The following is a 17,078-nucleotide window of genomic DNA, read 5'->3' on the forward strand; positions in this document are numbered from 1 at the left end:
GGTTTCTAAGCGCTTGCTTAGGGAACCCGTCCTGGTATTCCCCTGTGAGATAACCCCGGCAGGGTATCCGCAAGGTGAAAGCCAGGCATCCCGCTGCGAGGAGCCGTTGTGGAGATTAAGCAAGCTATTGCCCTGAGTCACAGAGTGTGAACCCAAGAATCGAGTAGGCACCGGAGTGAGAATTGTCAAGTCCATGGACATTTTTAGGACTCAAGACCCCGCCGAGCCAGGAATTGAACCCTGGTCCCGGGCTGACCTCTGCTTCTAGGTCTGCCTCCTCTGACCAGTGAGCCACACTTCTCCACAGTATCCCAGGGTGCACTATTCTACCCACTCACAAAATGTCAGAACCCTCTCTCGATGTGTGGAACTAACCAGCCCAACATAGAGGTGTGGCTACCTGTGGACCACACTCCCCTGAAAAACTTAGTTTGGACACAGTTGCTCGTTCTCTGCTCAAAATCCCAACCAGTCTGCTAAACCAAATGAGCATGCCTTTCAAAGAGTGACTACCATTTGGCCTTCAAAGTGGCTTCCCGTTTGAAACGTGCCTTTTGGACTCAATCCCATTCTGGCCATCCTTCCAGAAGGAGGTCAAACCACTTCCCTTAGCAGACCCATTGTTCATGTTCCTGAGAGACATTCTCACTTTTCCCCAGAAGGGCAGCAGGCTGTCTGAAGGACAGAAGCTGTGTGTAGCCTAACACAGCTACTGGACAACTATGGGCAGCCAAGCGGCAACTTTATAAAGTTGCCGCTTGTAGTATAGCTACATTAATTTAACTTGAGCAATAATATTTAATGCAACAATTTGCTTAATATCTTGAAATACCTTAGTAAGAAGTTCAATTTAAAAGTTAGCACTGCTGAGTTGTTAGCATGGATCTCTACACTCGCCAATGGGGCTACTAGCCTTTCACCAGTAAAAACAAAAATGCAGAGTTTTTGGTTTCAGGACATGTAGAAACACATGTCCTTTTTTTCAATAAAATGCATCCTGCCTTTAGGGCATGGCAGGTCTGCCTTAGGAGTGACCTAGAAATATTAAAAAGATTCATTTGGGATGTGCCATTAGTTTAAATAGCAAGGTTGAGGTAGCAGTTTAAAACTGCTCCAGTAGTTTGTAATGACAGATTGGCTTTGCTAGGTTACACCTGTGGTGGCAGAATCAGTGCTGCAACCCACGAGGGACACTTAAGGTAAATGCCCTAGGTACCGCCTGTTACTATATACTAGGGACCTATGAGTAATGTAACTTTTGCCAATTTGGGGAGTAAGCAAATCAAACATACATATTTAAGGGTCAGAGCATTGCCTCAGGCCTGATTGGAAGGACTCAATGTACCCATCAGAGTTAAAGCAAAGTAGCAGCATCAGTCGAAAAGTTTGGGAGTGATAATGCGAAAAGAGGCATTTCCTTACACTGGTGTAAATTAACTGAGAACACAGCACCTATTGAAGCTGTTCCACTGGTGATTTATATCTCCTAATAGACTGACCAGATTGCCGAGCCCAAGAACAGAACATTCATGGCATTTTGATACAATATGTGTTCTATATGTGCCCCTTGATTGGTATTGTACTAGCCCAAAGATTAATTTATTTGTTTTGTTTCATTGTTATCAATCCTTCTTTTCCAAAGATGTTTGCGCCCAAATATCTGGGCTAGCTTCCTTTACTAAAACGCGGGTATTGCTTTCTTGTCAGAGTGGTAGATAAGGCATATTGAGTTTGCTAGTAATTCAACCTAATGCAGTGTATTATATTGGCAACATATCTGCTTTTTACATTTCGTCAGAGCTATTTTAACCTCCTTGTTTCTCAAACTATAAATAAATGGATTTAACATTGGAATGACAATAGTAAACATCACAGCAAACAACTTGTCTTTTTCAAGTGACACCTCAGATGTTGTTTTCATATAAACACCAAACTCACTTCCATAGAACATAATAACAGTAGTCAGGTGAGCGGAACAGGTGGAAAATGATTTTTGCCTCCCACTGGTGGAAGACATCTTCATTATATTTATAATAATTAAAATATATGAACTAATTGTTAAACTAAATGTACACAGTCCCACCACTGCTCCTTCTGCAAAAGTTACAATATTAATGAAAAATGTGTCTGAGCAAGAGAGTTTCAGAAGAGCAGTAAAATCACAAAAGAAGTGATTGATTTCATGGGATCCACAAAAGGATAGATTTGATATTAAAACAGCATGTGGGATAAGGTCCAGAAAGCCAAGCATCCAGGAGGCAACAGCCAGCCGCACCACTGCCCTCTTGCTCATTATGACTGTATAGCGAAGGGGGTGGCATATGGCAACATACCTGTCCAGAGACATGACCGAAAGCAAAAAAAACTCTGTGCTTATGAAGGAAGTGCAAACATAGAATTGAAGAATGCAGGCAAAAAAATTGATTGATTTGTTGCCTGTTAAACAAATTTCCAACATTTTCGGAATGGTGCCAGATGTGAAACAAATATCTAGAAAGGACAAGTTCATGAGAAAATAATACATGGGCTTCTGAAGATGAGAATCAGCGCATATTATTGTGATCATGACAAGGTTTCCGAGCAGGGTTGTTAAATACATATGAAAAAACACAATGAAAATTAGAACTTGAAGCTGAGAGTTTTGTGATAACCCCAGGATGGAAAATTCAGTGTAGAAAGATTGATTCAAATTTTCCATATTTGTAATGCTTCTTGATGTTGGTCAATGATTATAATGATTATCTGGAGAGAAAAATACACACTTTTTAAAACAATTATCACATTAAAATATCCTTTTGTCTGCTACTATTAAGGAAAATGGTCAGTCATAAGTAGTATCTGTTTTGTCCGCCAGTCCTTAAGAACAGCATATGGCTGCCCTAAACGTACTAAATATATGAATATATATTTAAGGTTTTCAAATTCGATGAAACGTTTTAATGACAATCTGAAAGTGATTACAAAAACATTAATTTAAACAAAATGATATTATAAAATATTTCTAAATAATATCACTGGTATCATCAGATACAGCATTGTAGTCTGTTGCTGTGACTAGCGTGCTGAAACCGTTAAAACTATTTAGAAAAGGGCCCACAGAGATCCACCAAATAAATGGAAAATATGACCATACTATACTGCATTTAAAGCTGGAGGTAGGCTTCTCAATTTGGAGAAATGTCCCTAATCACTAACTCTTAACATTTTCTTTCTTTTTCATCTTTATAAAAAAGTTTGTCTGGCACCTTTTTCATAGATATGACAGGGTCAAAAAAGTAGCCTAATTTCTCCTAGTTATTACAATACATGTCATTCTGTTCATACATTTAAATAAAATATTTATGAATCTCTAAATATTTAAATATGGTCCACATTCTTTTTTTCACATCATGTTCTCTATTTCCAAAGTTAATAGTATGAGGAACCTCTTCTCAATGTTGTAGTCTAGCAGAAGCTGTTGCAGTTCATTCTTATTACACTTGACCTCTATTTTGTGTCAATGCGTTTCAACTATTGATAATATCTGCTTGCTTTCTTCAGGACAACAAAGTCCTAATCTACCAAAACACATGACAACAATCTTTGGGGTACATTCACAAGAAGGTGTGAGAACTACCGCAAGAGTAGCATAATGCAACTTTCAACATCGCAGCCCTTCGCGAGAAAATAACACCATGCCAATGTGGAATTCATAACAAGGCGGTAGCATGCGATTGAAAACAGATAACGCGACAAATGTCCGCATGAAAATCAACCCCATGCCACTGAAAAGTGACATGGGAACGCAAAAATCATGCAATGAGGACACACGCGGTACAAAAAGAAGCAAAAAGCAGCCACAGGCTTAGAAATCCCACACGTCTGCATGCACCATAGAAACCACAGAAAAAAGACACCTGAAAAAACCAAAGCACATAGCAATATGGATGCACCCTGACCCAGTGCAGATGCCAACTCGAACCCCACAACCCAACACAGACTACCAGCAAGGAAAGGGTTCTGGGAAGGCCAAGAAAAAGAGAGAGAGGAAGACGGGGTGCAGACCACAGGAAAACAAGACCAGTGACAAGGTGTCAGAACACTACCAGAAACTGACCCACTAGCAGACCACCTAGATTGTAATCGGAGTGCCGAGGAGGCCAACCCAGGAGGCCACTAGGCCCCGGCATGACGTGTCTACCTAAACCAGGCACCAACCCGCTGCCAACAGGAAGGCAGCAACGGCGACAGAAGGTGGCAGTCCAGCACACCTGGGGGAGTTGGAGGAAACCCAGGTCACAGTCATCAGTGTGGCAACAGTGCAAGGAGTAGGGAGTACGGACACAGCTCAAGGAAGAGCCACGAACAGGGACTGGGTGGACAGTCGGAGATGGGCACGATGGCCTACATGCACAATGAGGCGTAGCACACTGCACACCCACAAACACCCAGGATCATGTCCCAGATCCCCTTGCCAAACCACAGCACACACACATAGCATGAACAGCACACCCACATTGACGACAACATGGAAAAATGCGCATAGCCGACACTGCAGAACAGAGGACACAACTGGCTCCGCACTGTACAGAATCATGCCAAGGGGCGCACAAATAGCAGTCACTCTACATCCTCCTGCGGCTTGAGCCAGGAGAGACGCTGCTTGAATTGCTTTTAAAAACTGTAATTTCTTCACACAAGTTTTTAGCCATAGTCAGGTCTTTTTAACTGTCTTCGGTTGAATGCTGCTAAAATTGCCACTTTTGCACCTAAGCTGCTAATTTTGTTTTAATCTTTCAATTTGCACTCACTGTCAATTTGGGAAGACAGTTACACTTCCTGGTGCTCGAATGCTGCCAAGACAGGGGGTCCATCAAGGGCAAAGCAGGGCCGCCTTTTTGGGGGCAGTACGGTCAGCGGGCTAGTGTTTTTGTCCCTGACGGTATCATTGAAAGTGCGGGCGGGAGCACGTAACTCTACATCCTCCTGAGGCATGAGCCGGGAGAGACTCTGCTTGAATTGCTTTTAAAAACTGTCATTTCTGCACACAAGTTTTTAGCCTTGTCAAGGTTTTGTTCACTGTCTTCTGTTGAATGCTGCTAAAATTGCCACTTTGCACCTAAGAAGCTAATTTTGTTTTAATCTTTTAATTTGCACTCTCTGTCAATTTGGAAAGTCAATTACACTTCCTGATGCTCGAATCCTGCCAAGACCGGGAGTTCGTCCCGGGCAAAGCAGGGCTGCCATTTTGGGGAAAGTACATTCAGCGGGCTTGTGTTTTCACCCCTGATGGCATATTTACAAATGCTGGCACGAGCGCGCAGCGGACGCGTGCAGCGGGTGCTCCCCTGGTGCACCAAAGGCTCGCCAATGGCAAGCCCGTCTGCACCCATCCAGCGCTCTAGAAAAGGGGGTGGTGATGAACAGAGTGTCTGAGTTAAACAGACCACTCTTACCCAGTCCAAAGATCAGGGCTTGATCCATCACCGTTATTTATCTCACTGCCCCATCCCAGCTCAGAACCTGGCTATATGCAAATCAGTCTGTCCCTGGCCCAGTGCATCATGGGAACAGGGCAGACTAAACTACCAAGCCAATTCTTCACCAGAAAGGAGACAAGCTACCGGGGACTGGTTTCTGGCATTTCAGCCTTCTTCGGCCCGGCTTGCTTGAATCCTGATGGAGCAGTGAGAAAGGGACTCATGTCTGAGTATACCCTGCCACACCTATGGTGGCCAAAAACGATTTAGAAAAGGGGGTGGTGATGAACAGAGTGTCTGAGTTAAACAGACCACTCTTACCCAGTCCAAAGATCAGGGCTTGATCCATCACCGTTATTTATCTCACTGCCCCATCCCAGCTCAGAACCTGGCTATATGCAAATCAGTCTGTCCCTGGCCCAGTGCATCATGGGAACAGGGCAGACTAAACTACCAAGCCAATTCTTCACCAGAAAGGAGACAAGCTACCGGGGACCGGTTTCTGGCATTTCAGCCTTCTTCGGCCCGGCTTGCTTGAGTCCTGATGGAGCAGTGAGAAAGGGACTCATGTCTGAGTATACCCTGCCACACCTATGGTGGCCAAAAACGATTTAGAAAAGGGGGTGGTGATGAACAGAGTGTCTGAGTTAAACAGACCACTCTTACCCAGTCCAAAGATCAGGGCTTGATCCATCACCGTTATTTATCTCACTGCCCCATCTCAGCTCAGAACCTGGCTATATGCAAATCAGTCTGTCCCTGGCCCAGTGCATCATGGGAACAGGGCAGACTAAACTACCAAGCCAATTCTTCACCAGAAAGGAGACAAGCTACCGGGGACCGGTTTCTGGCATTTCAGCCTTCTTCGGCCCGGCTTGCTTGAGTCCTGATGGAGCAGTGAGAAAGGGACTCATGTCTGAGTATACCCTGCCACACCTATGGTGGCCAAAAACGATTTAGAAAAGGGGGTGGTGATGAACAGAGTGTCTGAGTTAAACAGACCACTCTTACCCAGTCCAAAGATCAGGGCTTGATCCATCACCGTTATTTATCTCACTGCCCCATCCCAGCTCAGAACCTGGCTATATGCAAATCAGTCTGTCCCTGGCCCAGTGCATCATGGGAACAGGGCAGACTAAACTACCAAGCCAATTCTTCACCAGAAAGGAGACAAGCTACCGGGGACCGGTTTCTGGCATTTCAGCCTTCTTCGGCCCGGCTTGCTTGAATCCTGATGGAGCAGTGAGAAAGGGACTCATGTCTGAGTATACCCTGCCACACCTATGGTGGCCAAAAACGATTTAGAAAAGGGGGTGGTGATGAACAGAGTGTCTGAGTTAAACAGACCACTCTTACCCAGTCCAAAGATCAGGGCTTGATCCATCACCGTTATTTATCTCACTGCCCCATCCCAGCTCAGAACCTGGCTATATGCAAATCAGTCTGTCCCTGGCCCAGTGCATCATGGGAACAGGGCAGACTAAACTACCAAGCCAATTCTTCACCGGAAAGGAGACAAGCTACCGGGGACCGGTTTCTGGCATTTCAGCCTTCTTCGGCCCGGCTTGCTTGAATCCTGATGGAGCAGTGAGAAAGGGACTCATGTCTGAGTATACCCTGCCACACCTATGGTGGCCAAAAACGATTTAGAAAAGGGGGTGGTGATGAACAGAGTGTCTGAGTTAAACAGACCACTCTTACCCAGTCCAAAGATCAGGGCTTGATCCATCACCGTTATTTATCTCACTGCCCCATCCCAGCTCAGAACCTGGCTATATGCAAATCAGTCTGTCCCTGGCCCAGTGCATCATGGGAACAGGGCAGACTAAACTACCATCCAGCGCTCAGCACCAGCTCAGCACCAGCACCCCTGCATGTTTAAAAGCCGGTAAGCCAATTAAACTACAATGTACAAGGGATTATTTACACAGTATTAATGGCACAGACAGAGTTACTGGGTGTCCAAACATAAGTCTTGATAAGCGGTCTCCCTCTAGTTCTGCAACGTGTCCTAAGTGTAACACTGTGCTACTGGATTTGTTGCACTAACAAACTAACCCTCGAAAACAAACCAGAAGGAATAGGATAAACACCTCACAATTTCAGGGGCTGAAGGGCATTCTGTTGAACGCTATTTGCTTGGTAAATCACAGTGTGGAGTGTGCCAGATTAATTGAGGAAGAATATATAAATGTTGCTTTTATCACAGAATCTTGGAGAGATGAGGCATCTGGTCCACATTTAGTCAATGCTACGCCCCCAGGCTATTCTTGTCATACCTTAAATAGGTCAACTAGGAAAGGTGGGGGTCTTGTGGTTATTTACCGCACTATCATAAATGCGACTTTTGCAACTGCGTCCATTTCAGATTGTGAGGCATTGGAGTTCTGCTTATATTACTCCCATCAATTCACTTTTAAAGGCACCCTCCTTTATAGACCGCCTGGCCTCCACCGGCCTTTTGTAATATCGGTGGGTAATCTGTTGGAATAGGGACTCTGTGCCAGTTCCTTTACCTTACTGGGAGAGTTTATTTTCAATTTAGAGGCACATGCAGACCCAGATACAGTGACTTTTTTTGATTTGATGAAAAGTGTAGATCTTAAACAGCATGTTGTTGGGCTTACTCATAAGGCAGGGCACACGTTAGACAGTATCTTTTCCAAGAGCCCGCAACTTTCTTTTACAGGCTTGCTACCCCTGGTCTGGTCAGATCATGTGGCAGTACGCTTTGAGCTAGCCTTTTCTAACCATCATGAGATGGGTAAGCTAGCCAAGAAGCAAAGGGTCTCCAGAGCATAGAATAAAATTGAGGCCAAAGAGTTAGAAGATTTGTTGAGGCGACCACTCAATGCACCAACTGGCTCGAGGCAGCCGGCAATAATTTAGCGCCCAAAAAGGTCTTATGTTCTAGTAGAGCCTGGCCCTCCGCCCCATGGTACTCTCAGGAACTTAAAGATCAGAAACTGAAGTGTAAATTGTTAGAGAGGAAGTGGAGGAAGGGATATACACAAAGCCTGGTGGCTTATAAACATCTACTCCTTACAACTAAGAAAGAAGTTTTCGCTAACCGAATTAACTCTGCCATAAATTCAGCTAAATAACTCTTCAAAATAGTCACCAGCCTGTCGCACCCTGGTACATCCAGTGTTTCCTCGAATCAGGGGCTCTGTGATGAAATAGCTAGATTCCTCTGTAATAAAGTGGAGGCTATTTTCACCACATTTAATGGTCAAACAACAGATGGAACACTGGACGTCAGGGAGAGATACAAATCTCGGTCAGGTCTCCATCCGATATTTGAAGAGTTTGTACCTTTATCCACCAGGGATATTCATAATTCGTAAATGTCAACTAAATCAGGTTCCTCTTATGATCCATGTCCGGTGGTGGTTTTAAAACTAGCCCCCGAACTCATTGTTATAACTCTTACCTCTATGATGAATGCGATGTTTAAGGAAGGACGCTTTCCCAAAGCTTGGAAAATTGCATCAATATTACCACTGCTCAAGAAGCCTAGCTTGTATGTGAAGGATCCTAATAACTTTCGGCTCATTTCCCGTCTCCCCCTGCCAGCTAAACTGGTAGAGAAAAGCATGAATGCACAATTAAGCACATACCTACTAGAAGCACAATTATTGGATCCAACGTAATACTGGTTCAGAGAGGAGCACAGTACGGAATCCACTCTCTTAAAATCTACAGAGAAAATTAGGGCCGTACTTGACCAGGGAGGTAAGGCTGCAATGATTATGCTGGACCTGTCCACGGCCTTTGACATGTTCCATCATGACCTGTTGATGGACCGGTTGTGGGGTTGTGGAGTGCGAGGTAAAGCAGTTTACTCAACGCGGACTGGTAGTTTCTCATTGAGAGTGGTCATGAGTATACGCGACCACTCGCAATGAGAAACCTGACCTCCCCGCGTTGAGAATCTCGCCAGGAGGTTTATTTTCCACACTCGCGATCGGCAAGTTGATGTTGCTGATCGCGAACAAGGAAATAGTCTCGCCGAGATGTCATTTTGCTCGCTCGTGGTCGCCAACTTTACAGTGAGGAAAGCGAACAAGCAAAAGATGTCCGCTAAGCTACGCGTTTTTGCACTGTGCTACGTGAAATTCGCATAGCGCATAGTTCCGCAAACTACGCAAGCTACGCAAGGGTAGCATAGTCCTAAGCCCAGGGTTAATGCCATGTTGAACTGGCTATGGGTACATGCACCCGACCCCTTTATTGGCAGTGCCACATGTACAGTGACAACTGTGCTGGATGTGTGTGGGGTGAGTGTAAGCCATTCCACACAGAATGTCTGGTGCTGGCAACCACTTGAACATTGGACACCAGTGCAACAGTAACAGAAAACACAAGCAATACAGAGTCAACTGCTTAGCAACATGGAGTGAGCCAGAGAAAGTCCAGAGGACAGCCAACTAGCAAAGAGTAGTGTCCGTGAGTTGCAGTGCACTGGACTTTGGACACAGGAGATGAGCGCGCTCATGTGATGAAAAGGTCTCGGATTGTGTCCCACGATATATTACTAATGCTGATGCAGTGGTGTGTGTAAAACCTGCCTCATCTTGCCCATCAACCTCTCAGGGCCCCCACACCGTTTGAGATGACATACAAGCGCAACTGCTCCACAGCACAAAACACAATCAGCAACGGGCAATGGCCTGCGTTGCACTGGCACCTGGAATGCTGAGCAGGGTATCAGGCCGATGATGGCATCCACAACAGATCTGAGCAACTCCGTAAGTCTTTCCGGACCACAGTTTCAACTCTGGCAGATGGTGATTTGAGAGGGTCCTTGCAATGGTGGCGTGTGCCTCCTGCGGTGATGCGACGTCCCGGCCAGCCTGGACTCGCTTTGGTGTGTGAACCCTGGTGGGACTCATTTTGGCCAGAAGACTGCGTACAAAAAAAGACCCCAAGGCATACACTTCAGGAGCCATCCAATGTCCCTGGAGAAGGCCAATATCCCAGGACCTGACCTGTACAGAGTTATTGACCCCGGATGCACAACGGCTGACACAGGCACCCAGCCACGGGATGGTGACTTGCGGTGCAGTCAGATGGGTCATGCGACCTGAGTGGGTCACCATCAATGTCCAAGGTGAATGTTTCGGAGTGTTTCGGAGGACAGTCGAAGGTGTCCTCCAGGGCAAGATGCCAAAAGGTTTGATTTTATCAGGAAGCAGCAAATGGAGGAGATGAATACAACAGCCTTCTGACCACCATCAATTCGATATCACCTACATGAGGATGAAAACGTCTCCCTAGTCCATAGGCTCAGAAGCCACCATATTTCGACCAGAGAGTGTCCATGAATGTCGGGAACAAACTTAGTGGCACTGGGGCTGAGTGGGGATGCAGTCTGCGATGATGCCGGTACACTGATATGAACTCCGTCATTGCTGAATCATGACTCTGGGACCTACTGGACTGCAGTGTAGGCCGGAGGCAGCAGTCAGTAGTGGCCCACCAGGGCAGTTGTTGGTAAGGTATGAACACCTGCTTAACGATGATCCTTTTCTCTCTGCCAAGATACAACGTGTCATCCACTTATGCCTCTCCTTGCGTCCAATGAAGTGTTATCAACCTTTGCATACTTGATGTTCAGTTAGAAATCTGTGGCCTATTCGAGCACAGACTAGGCCTTGAGCAGTGTAGGCCAGAGGGAGCGGTCAGCATGGGCCACTTACCGAGTGTCGCCGGCATAGGTTGGTGGCCCCACCGGCCTACGTAGTTCAAGTTCAGTGGCACCATATGTTCGGTCACCTCCATGACTGTGACCTTGCTTTCGTCCAGACAGAGCCGCATCTTCCTCTCACTCTCTCTGTGTGACCACTGGTGTGGACTCTGCTATGCTTGAATCGCGCCTAGGCGCTAGATCTGAGACCTACTGGTCCGCAGGGTAATTCGGGTTCCTCATCCACGTATCGCCGGCTGGCATTGAACAGGGTTTGTGGCTGCACGTGTCGCCGGCTGGCGTTGAACAGGGTTTGTTCCAGCACGTGTCACTGGCTGGTGTTTAACAGGGTTTGTGGCAGCACGTGTCAACGGATGGTATTGAACAGGGTTTGTGGCAGCACCTGTCACCGGATGGCATTGAACGGGGTTTGTGGCAGCACGTGTAGCCAGCTGGTGTTGAACAGGGTTTGTGGCAGCACGTTTCACCGGATAGCGTTGAACAGGGTTTGTGGCAGCACGTGTTGCAAGATACATATATGGAAGGATCACTCACTGATATAGGGGCTCTGGTGCTGTGGCCGCTGGCCCAGATTTGGGGTCACTGCCATTCATTAGCCAGGACAAGCTTTCACATATGGGATCAAATGGGCTGCAGAGGACGCAAGTAGAATATGTAAATGAGAAAGGAGTAATGTGGGCCAATGTCGGGGGCAGCGGTGGTCTGTAAGGCTGTCTGGGTCATGGTGCTCGGGCTTGGAAGTTACATTGGCATGCGGTGGGCCCTCCTTGACACACACAAGTGTCTGCTGCTGATCAGAGTGGCCTGGCTGCGCAGGGTCGGCCCTGATGGGTTCATGCTCCAGCGTGCCGGGGTACGGCAAGCGCACATGATCTCAGGCTACTCCCCTAATGGGGACGGCGTCAGCCTCATGGTGGGGTGGGTGGCGCTGCCCTGGCAAGGACATTGTGCTTTCCAGAAAAGGACCACGCCCAGGGCTGTGTGCTTTTCATTCACACCCCTATGCTGGCCTGGCTTACGCTGGCCCATCACACTCTGCTCACACTTACGGGGGACGTAACAGGCAACATTTCAACAACAAGGATCTCAGGCTACTCCACTAACAAGGACGGCATCAGCCTTGTTGTGGGGTAGGAGGCGCAGCCCTGTCAGGAACGTTGTGCTTTCCGGAAGAGAACCACACCCAGGACAACTTGCTTTTTATTGACACCCCTACGCTGGCCCATCCCACTCCTCTCACGCTTACAGGAGATGTAACAAGCAAAATTTCCACAAGGACACCCATTGGCTGGGGTGACATGGTTGCATCCCCTTTCCCCTACACTCCATACACCAGAGGTGTATGTCACTGTGGATAGGGGTGTGTGCTGCATACTGCGGTCACACATGCCTGCATGCCTCCTCTCCCCACAATCGTCTATTGTGTGGCTGAGTTGCCATGATGTAGATTGGTCATGTTCATGGTTTGCCTAGGTTCAAGTCAAGTCAAGTCAAAAGATATATATAGCGCGTTACATACCCAGAGGGTCTCAAGGCGCTTGAAGAGGGTGGGGAGTCACTTGTCGAATTTTTGATTGCTAGGTGGTTCTGAGTGAGGCGAAGGTGAGTGGGAAGTGAGTTCCAAGTTTTAGCTGCTAGGTAGGAGAAGGATCTACCTCCCATGGTGGTTTTGTTGATGCGGGGTACAGTGGCAAGGGCTTGGTTGGAGGATCGTAGCTGGCGGGAGAGGGTGTAGAAGGATAGTCGTGTGTTGAGGCATTCGGGTCCGATTTCGTAGAGTGCTTTGTGTGCGTGGGTTAGGAGCCGGAAAGTGATCCTCTTATTGACGGGGAGCCAGTGGAGGTTTTTCAGGTGATCAGAGATGTGTTCTTTACGCGGGATGTCTAATATGAGCCTGGCTGAGGCGTTCTGGATGCGTTGTAGTTTTTTCTGGAGTTTTGCGGTGGTACCGGCGTAGAGGGTGTTTCCGTAGTCCAGTCGTCTCGTGACCAGAGCGTGGGTGACTGTTTTTCTAGTTTCGGTGGGGATCCAGCGAAATGTTTTTTTGAGCATGCGAAGAATGTTGAAGCAAGATGAAGAAACGGCGTTGACTTGTCTGTTCATAGAGAGTGAGGAATCCAGGATGACGCCTAGGTTCCGTGCGTGGTCCGTCAGGATGGGTGCTTTTCCAAGGGCCTCTGGCCACCAAGAGTCGTCCCAGGCGGAGGGGGAGGTACCTAAGATGAGGACTTCTGTTTTGTTCAGTTTCAGACGGCTGTGCTTCATCCATTCAGCTACTTCTTTCATTCCTTCGTGTAGGTTGGTTTTGGCCGTGTTAGGGTCTCTGGTGAGTGATAGGATCAGTTGAGTGTCGTCGGCGTAGGAGATGATGTTGAGGTTATGTTGGTGTGCGATGGCCGCGAGGGGGCTCATGTAAACGTTGAAGAGGGTGGGACTGAGTGAGGATCCCTGAGGTACGCCGCAGATGACTTCAGTGGCCTCTGACTTGAATGGTGGAAGGCGGACTCTCTGGGTTCTTCCGGAGAGGAACGAGGTGATCCATTCCAGTGCTTTTCCTTGTATTCCGATGTTTTTGAGGCGCTGTAGAAGGTGCTATGGCAGACTGTGTCGAAGGCTGCGGAGAGGTCGAGGAGGATGAGGGCGACTGTGTCTCCATTGTCCAGTAGAGTTCGAATGTCGTCTGTTGCTGCGATGAGGGCTGTTTCGGTGCTGTGCTTGGCTCGGAAGCCGGACTGTGAGGAGTCGAGGGATTTGTTGGTTTCGAGGAATGCGGCGAGCTGGTTGTTGACAGCTTTCTCGATGACTTTGGCCGGGAAAGGAAGGAGTGAGATAGGGCGATAGTTTTTGAGTTCGGTGGGGTCAGCTGTGGGTTTCTTCAGGAGGGCGCTGAGTTTGGCATGTTTCCAGCTTTACGGGAAGGTTGCGGAGTTGAGGGAGCAGTTGATGACGTCTCGGAGGTGCGGTGCAATAATGGAGTCCGCTTTGTTGAAGATGTGGTGAGGGCAAGGGTCTGTGAGGGATCCTGAGTGGATAGAGTTCATCAGACGGATGGTGTCCTCAGTGGAGATTGGCTTCCAGTCATTGAGGATGTTCAGGGGGGGTAGGGGTCCTGCAGGTGATTGGGTGGCTTGGTCCCCGGGTTAGTTGTTGAAGCTGTTGTGGATGTCTGCAATTTTGTTGTGGAAGAATGAGGCTAGGGAGTCGCAGAGGGCTTGAGAGGGGGTGATGTCGTTGGAGTTGGCAGAGGGGTTGGTAAATTCCTTGACGATGTTGAATAATTCCTTGCTGTTGTGGGCGTTGTTATCTAGACGGTCCTTGAAGGCTACTTTCTTGGCATTTCGGATTAGTTGGTGGTGTATGCGGGTGGCGTTTTTGAAGGCGTCTTTGGTGCTGGTGGTTGGGTCTTTTTTCCAGGCCTTCTCCAGGGAGCGACAGAGTTTCTTGGATTTCTTAAGATCATCGTTGAACCAGGAGGCCTTCTTGCTGCCTAGTTTGATTTGTCGTTTTTTCAGTGGTGCTAGGATGTCGGCGCTGTTGGATAACCATTGGGTGAGGTTGGTGGCTGCTTGGTCTGGGTTTGAGGAGTGGGCGGGGGGCTTTTGAAGAAGCGATGAGGAGATCTGGTCGATGGTGATTTTGTTCCAGTTTCTTTGCAGAGTGGGTTGGGGGTGGTTGTTGGATGTGGGCTTGTTGTAGGTGAAGTGAACGCAGCTGTGGTCAGTCCAAAGGAGAGCTGTGGTGTGGCTGAAGGAAACATGTTTGCTGGAGGTGAAGATAGGGTCGAGTGTGTGACCTGCGATGTGGGTGGAGGTAGTGACAAGTTGTTTAAGTCCGAGGTTTGCGAGGTTGTCCAAAAGGGTGGTGGTGTTGCGGTCGTTGTTCTTTTCAAGGTGAAAGTTGAGGTCTCCCAAAAGGATGTAGTCCTCGGAGGGGAGCGCGTGTGGTGTGATGAAGTCCGTGATGTCTTCACTTAATTGTGCGCAGGGGCCTGGTGGCCTGTAAAGGAGGGTGCCTCTGAGTGTGGTCTTGGGATTGATGTGGATCTGGAAGTGAAGATGTTCAGAGTTGGCGAGATTGACGTCAGAGCTGGTTGAGATGCGGATGGATTTCTTATGGACGATAGCGATGCCTCCTCCTGTGTGGCCGGTACGGTCCTTGCGAGTGATCTTATAACCTTTCGGGATGGCAATGGTGATATCTGGGGCAGAAGAGGCATTCATCCATGTTTCTGTTAGGAAGGCGACGTCCGGAGAGATGGTGTCTAGTAGATTCCAGAGGTCAATGGCGTGTCTGTGGACCGAGCGGGTGTTGAGCAGTATGCATTGTAGGTGGTTGGGATCAGAAATGTGTTCGTAGATGAGGAGTTGTTCTTGGTGTCGTCAAACTTGCAGGAGTTGCAAGAGAAGGGTCCATGGGTGTGTCCAGGAGTGGCTTGGACGCAGATGGGGGAGCTGCCAGGGTTAAGGGCTAGGAGGGTGGTGGCATCGTAAGTAATGCGGGAGGGCTGGGCAGTGCGAGGGCCAGGGGGTCTGGAGCTGGGCGCGGTCCAGGCGCGGACGGGCGTAGACGGGCTTACCTTTGGCGCACCTTCAGCGCGGCCGTAGCGCGTGGACGCTGCGCGTTGGGACATCTGACATTTAAAGGATGGTGGGGGGGGCGGAGCGTGGGAGGGTCATCAGCTGGGAGGCGGTAGCGGGGAGGAGGGGCGAGCCTGGAAACAACAACATGGAATACAAAATGGAGGTCAAAGGGGAGGCGAGGCAGGGGCAGTAAATAGCCTGAGTCACAGAGAGAGAAATCGGTGTAATGCAGTTGCTGTTAGAAGAGAGCACACACACTCGAATATAACGCAGGGCGGGCGGCGCTACAATTTCAAGCGCTATGAGAGTCGGTCTGATAAATTGCGGAGCCTACGTAATTATAAGCAGCTTCTGAGATGATACTACGCTAATGTAGCTGATCGCAGGCGATACCGTATAGTTCTGTGAGGGCTGCGATGATCACCAGGGCAGGCAGGCAGCAGAAGCAAAGGGAGGCAGGCAGCAGCAGCAATGGGAGAGGAGCGAGGAGGGAGCAACCGGTCAGGAACGAGTCCGGGCGGTCACCATTACCATTAAAAGTTGTTCAATCGTGTCTGGTGGGTGGGCATGTTGTTGTGCATGTTGGTTTTGAACTTGTGACGTGTGCATTGCCAGAGTTGTGGATTAAATGATTGTGGAGTTGAGGTGATTTGGGTGCTAAATGGGAACTTGCCAAGGAGGTGTGCATTTCCCTGGGTGCCATCCTGAGAACGCTCGGTTGCTGGTGGAACGTCGGAAGGCAAAGGGATCATGCACACTGGCTGTGTATTTGGATGCGACGTTGGTGAAATTCCACCGGTGTTCTGATGTTGCCTGCACATTGATGTGTGACATGTGCTTCCTGTTGCACTGATTGTGTGCTGTGTCACCATGTGGGACATGTGCGCAGTGGATTTCCCCAACATGTGCATGCATCCGGGTATGGCGTATGTTCCTTGCCTGGTCTCCAGTGGTTCATGCGCATTGCATTGGCTGTACAGGGCCTGTGGTGCCAAGGTGATGGTGATGTCCAGTACAGGTGTGGGGGACTTGGATGTGGGTGACTGTGAGACTCCGATGACTCTTGCGGGTGTTGGTTGGGGTGCGCCAGGAGCCAACAGTTGCAGAATGGCCAGCAGCTTGGTATGAAGGGGGATTATTGGTTGTCCGCTGTGTTGGTGCCCTTGGCCTGTTGGGCAATGACGGATAAGATACGCAGGATGGTTGTTCATTTCAGCCTGTTTTGGACAGTGACATGGTCAGGAGTTGTGCCTGTGAGGCAGGTTTGTTTCATGGGGGGGGGTGCCGGGGGGGTGGTTTTGGCCATCTTGGGTGTCTAATCTGCATGAT

The 17,078-nt window shown here is 48.4% G+C and overlaps 1 protein-coding gene across 1 annotated transcript; it reads right to left on the minus strand.

The window, feature by feature from the left end:
* Positions 1-1,747: 1,747 nt before the first annotated feature.
* On the minus strand, positions 1,748-2,707 carry LOC147664124 (olfactory receptor 1f45-like). The gene has a single exon (XM_086949976.1). The coding sequence runs from the start codon at positions 2,696-2,698 to the stop codon at positions 1,748-1,750; it is 951 nt and encodes a 316-aa protein (XP_086806102.1). The 5' UTR covers positions 2,699-2,707.
* Positions 2,708-17,078: the final 14,371 nt, after the last annotated feature.

The sequence above is a fragment of the Lissotriton vulgaris genome, unplaced genomic scaffold (genome assembly GCF_964263255.1).
Source record: "Lissotriton vulgaris unplaced genomic scaffold, aLisVul1.2 SCAFFOLD_9341, whole genome shotgun sequence".
Taxonomy (NCBI): domain Eukaryota; kingdom Metazoa; phylum Chordata; class Amphibia; order Caudata; family Salamandridae; genus Lissotriton; species Lissotriton vulgaris.

Excerpts from the sequence above, each read along its gene's own strand:
- LOC147664124 (XM_086949976.1), bottom strand. The coding sequence starts at position 2,698 with ATGGAAAATTTGAATCAATCTTTCTACACTGAATTTTCCATCCTGGGG.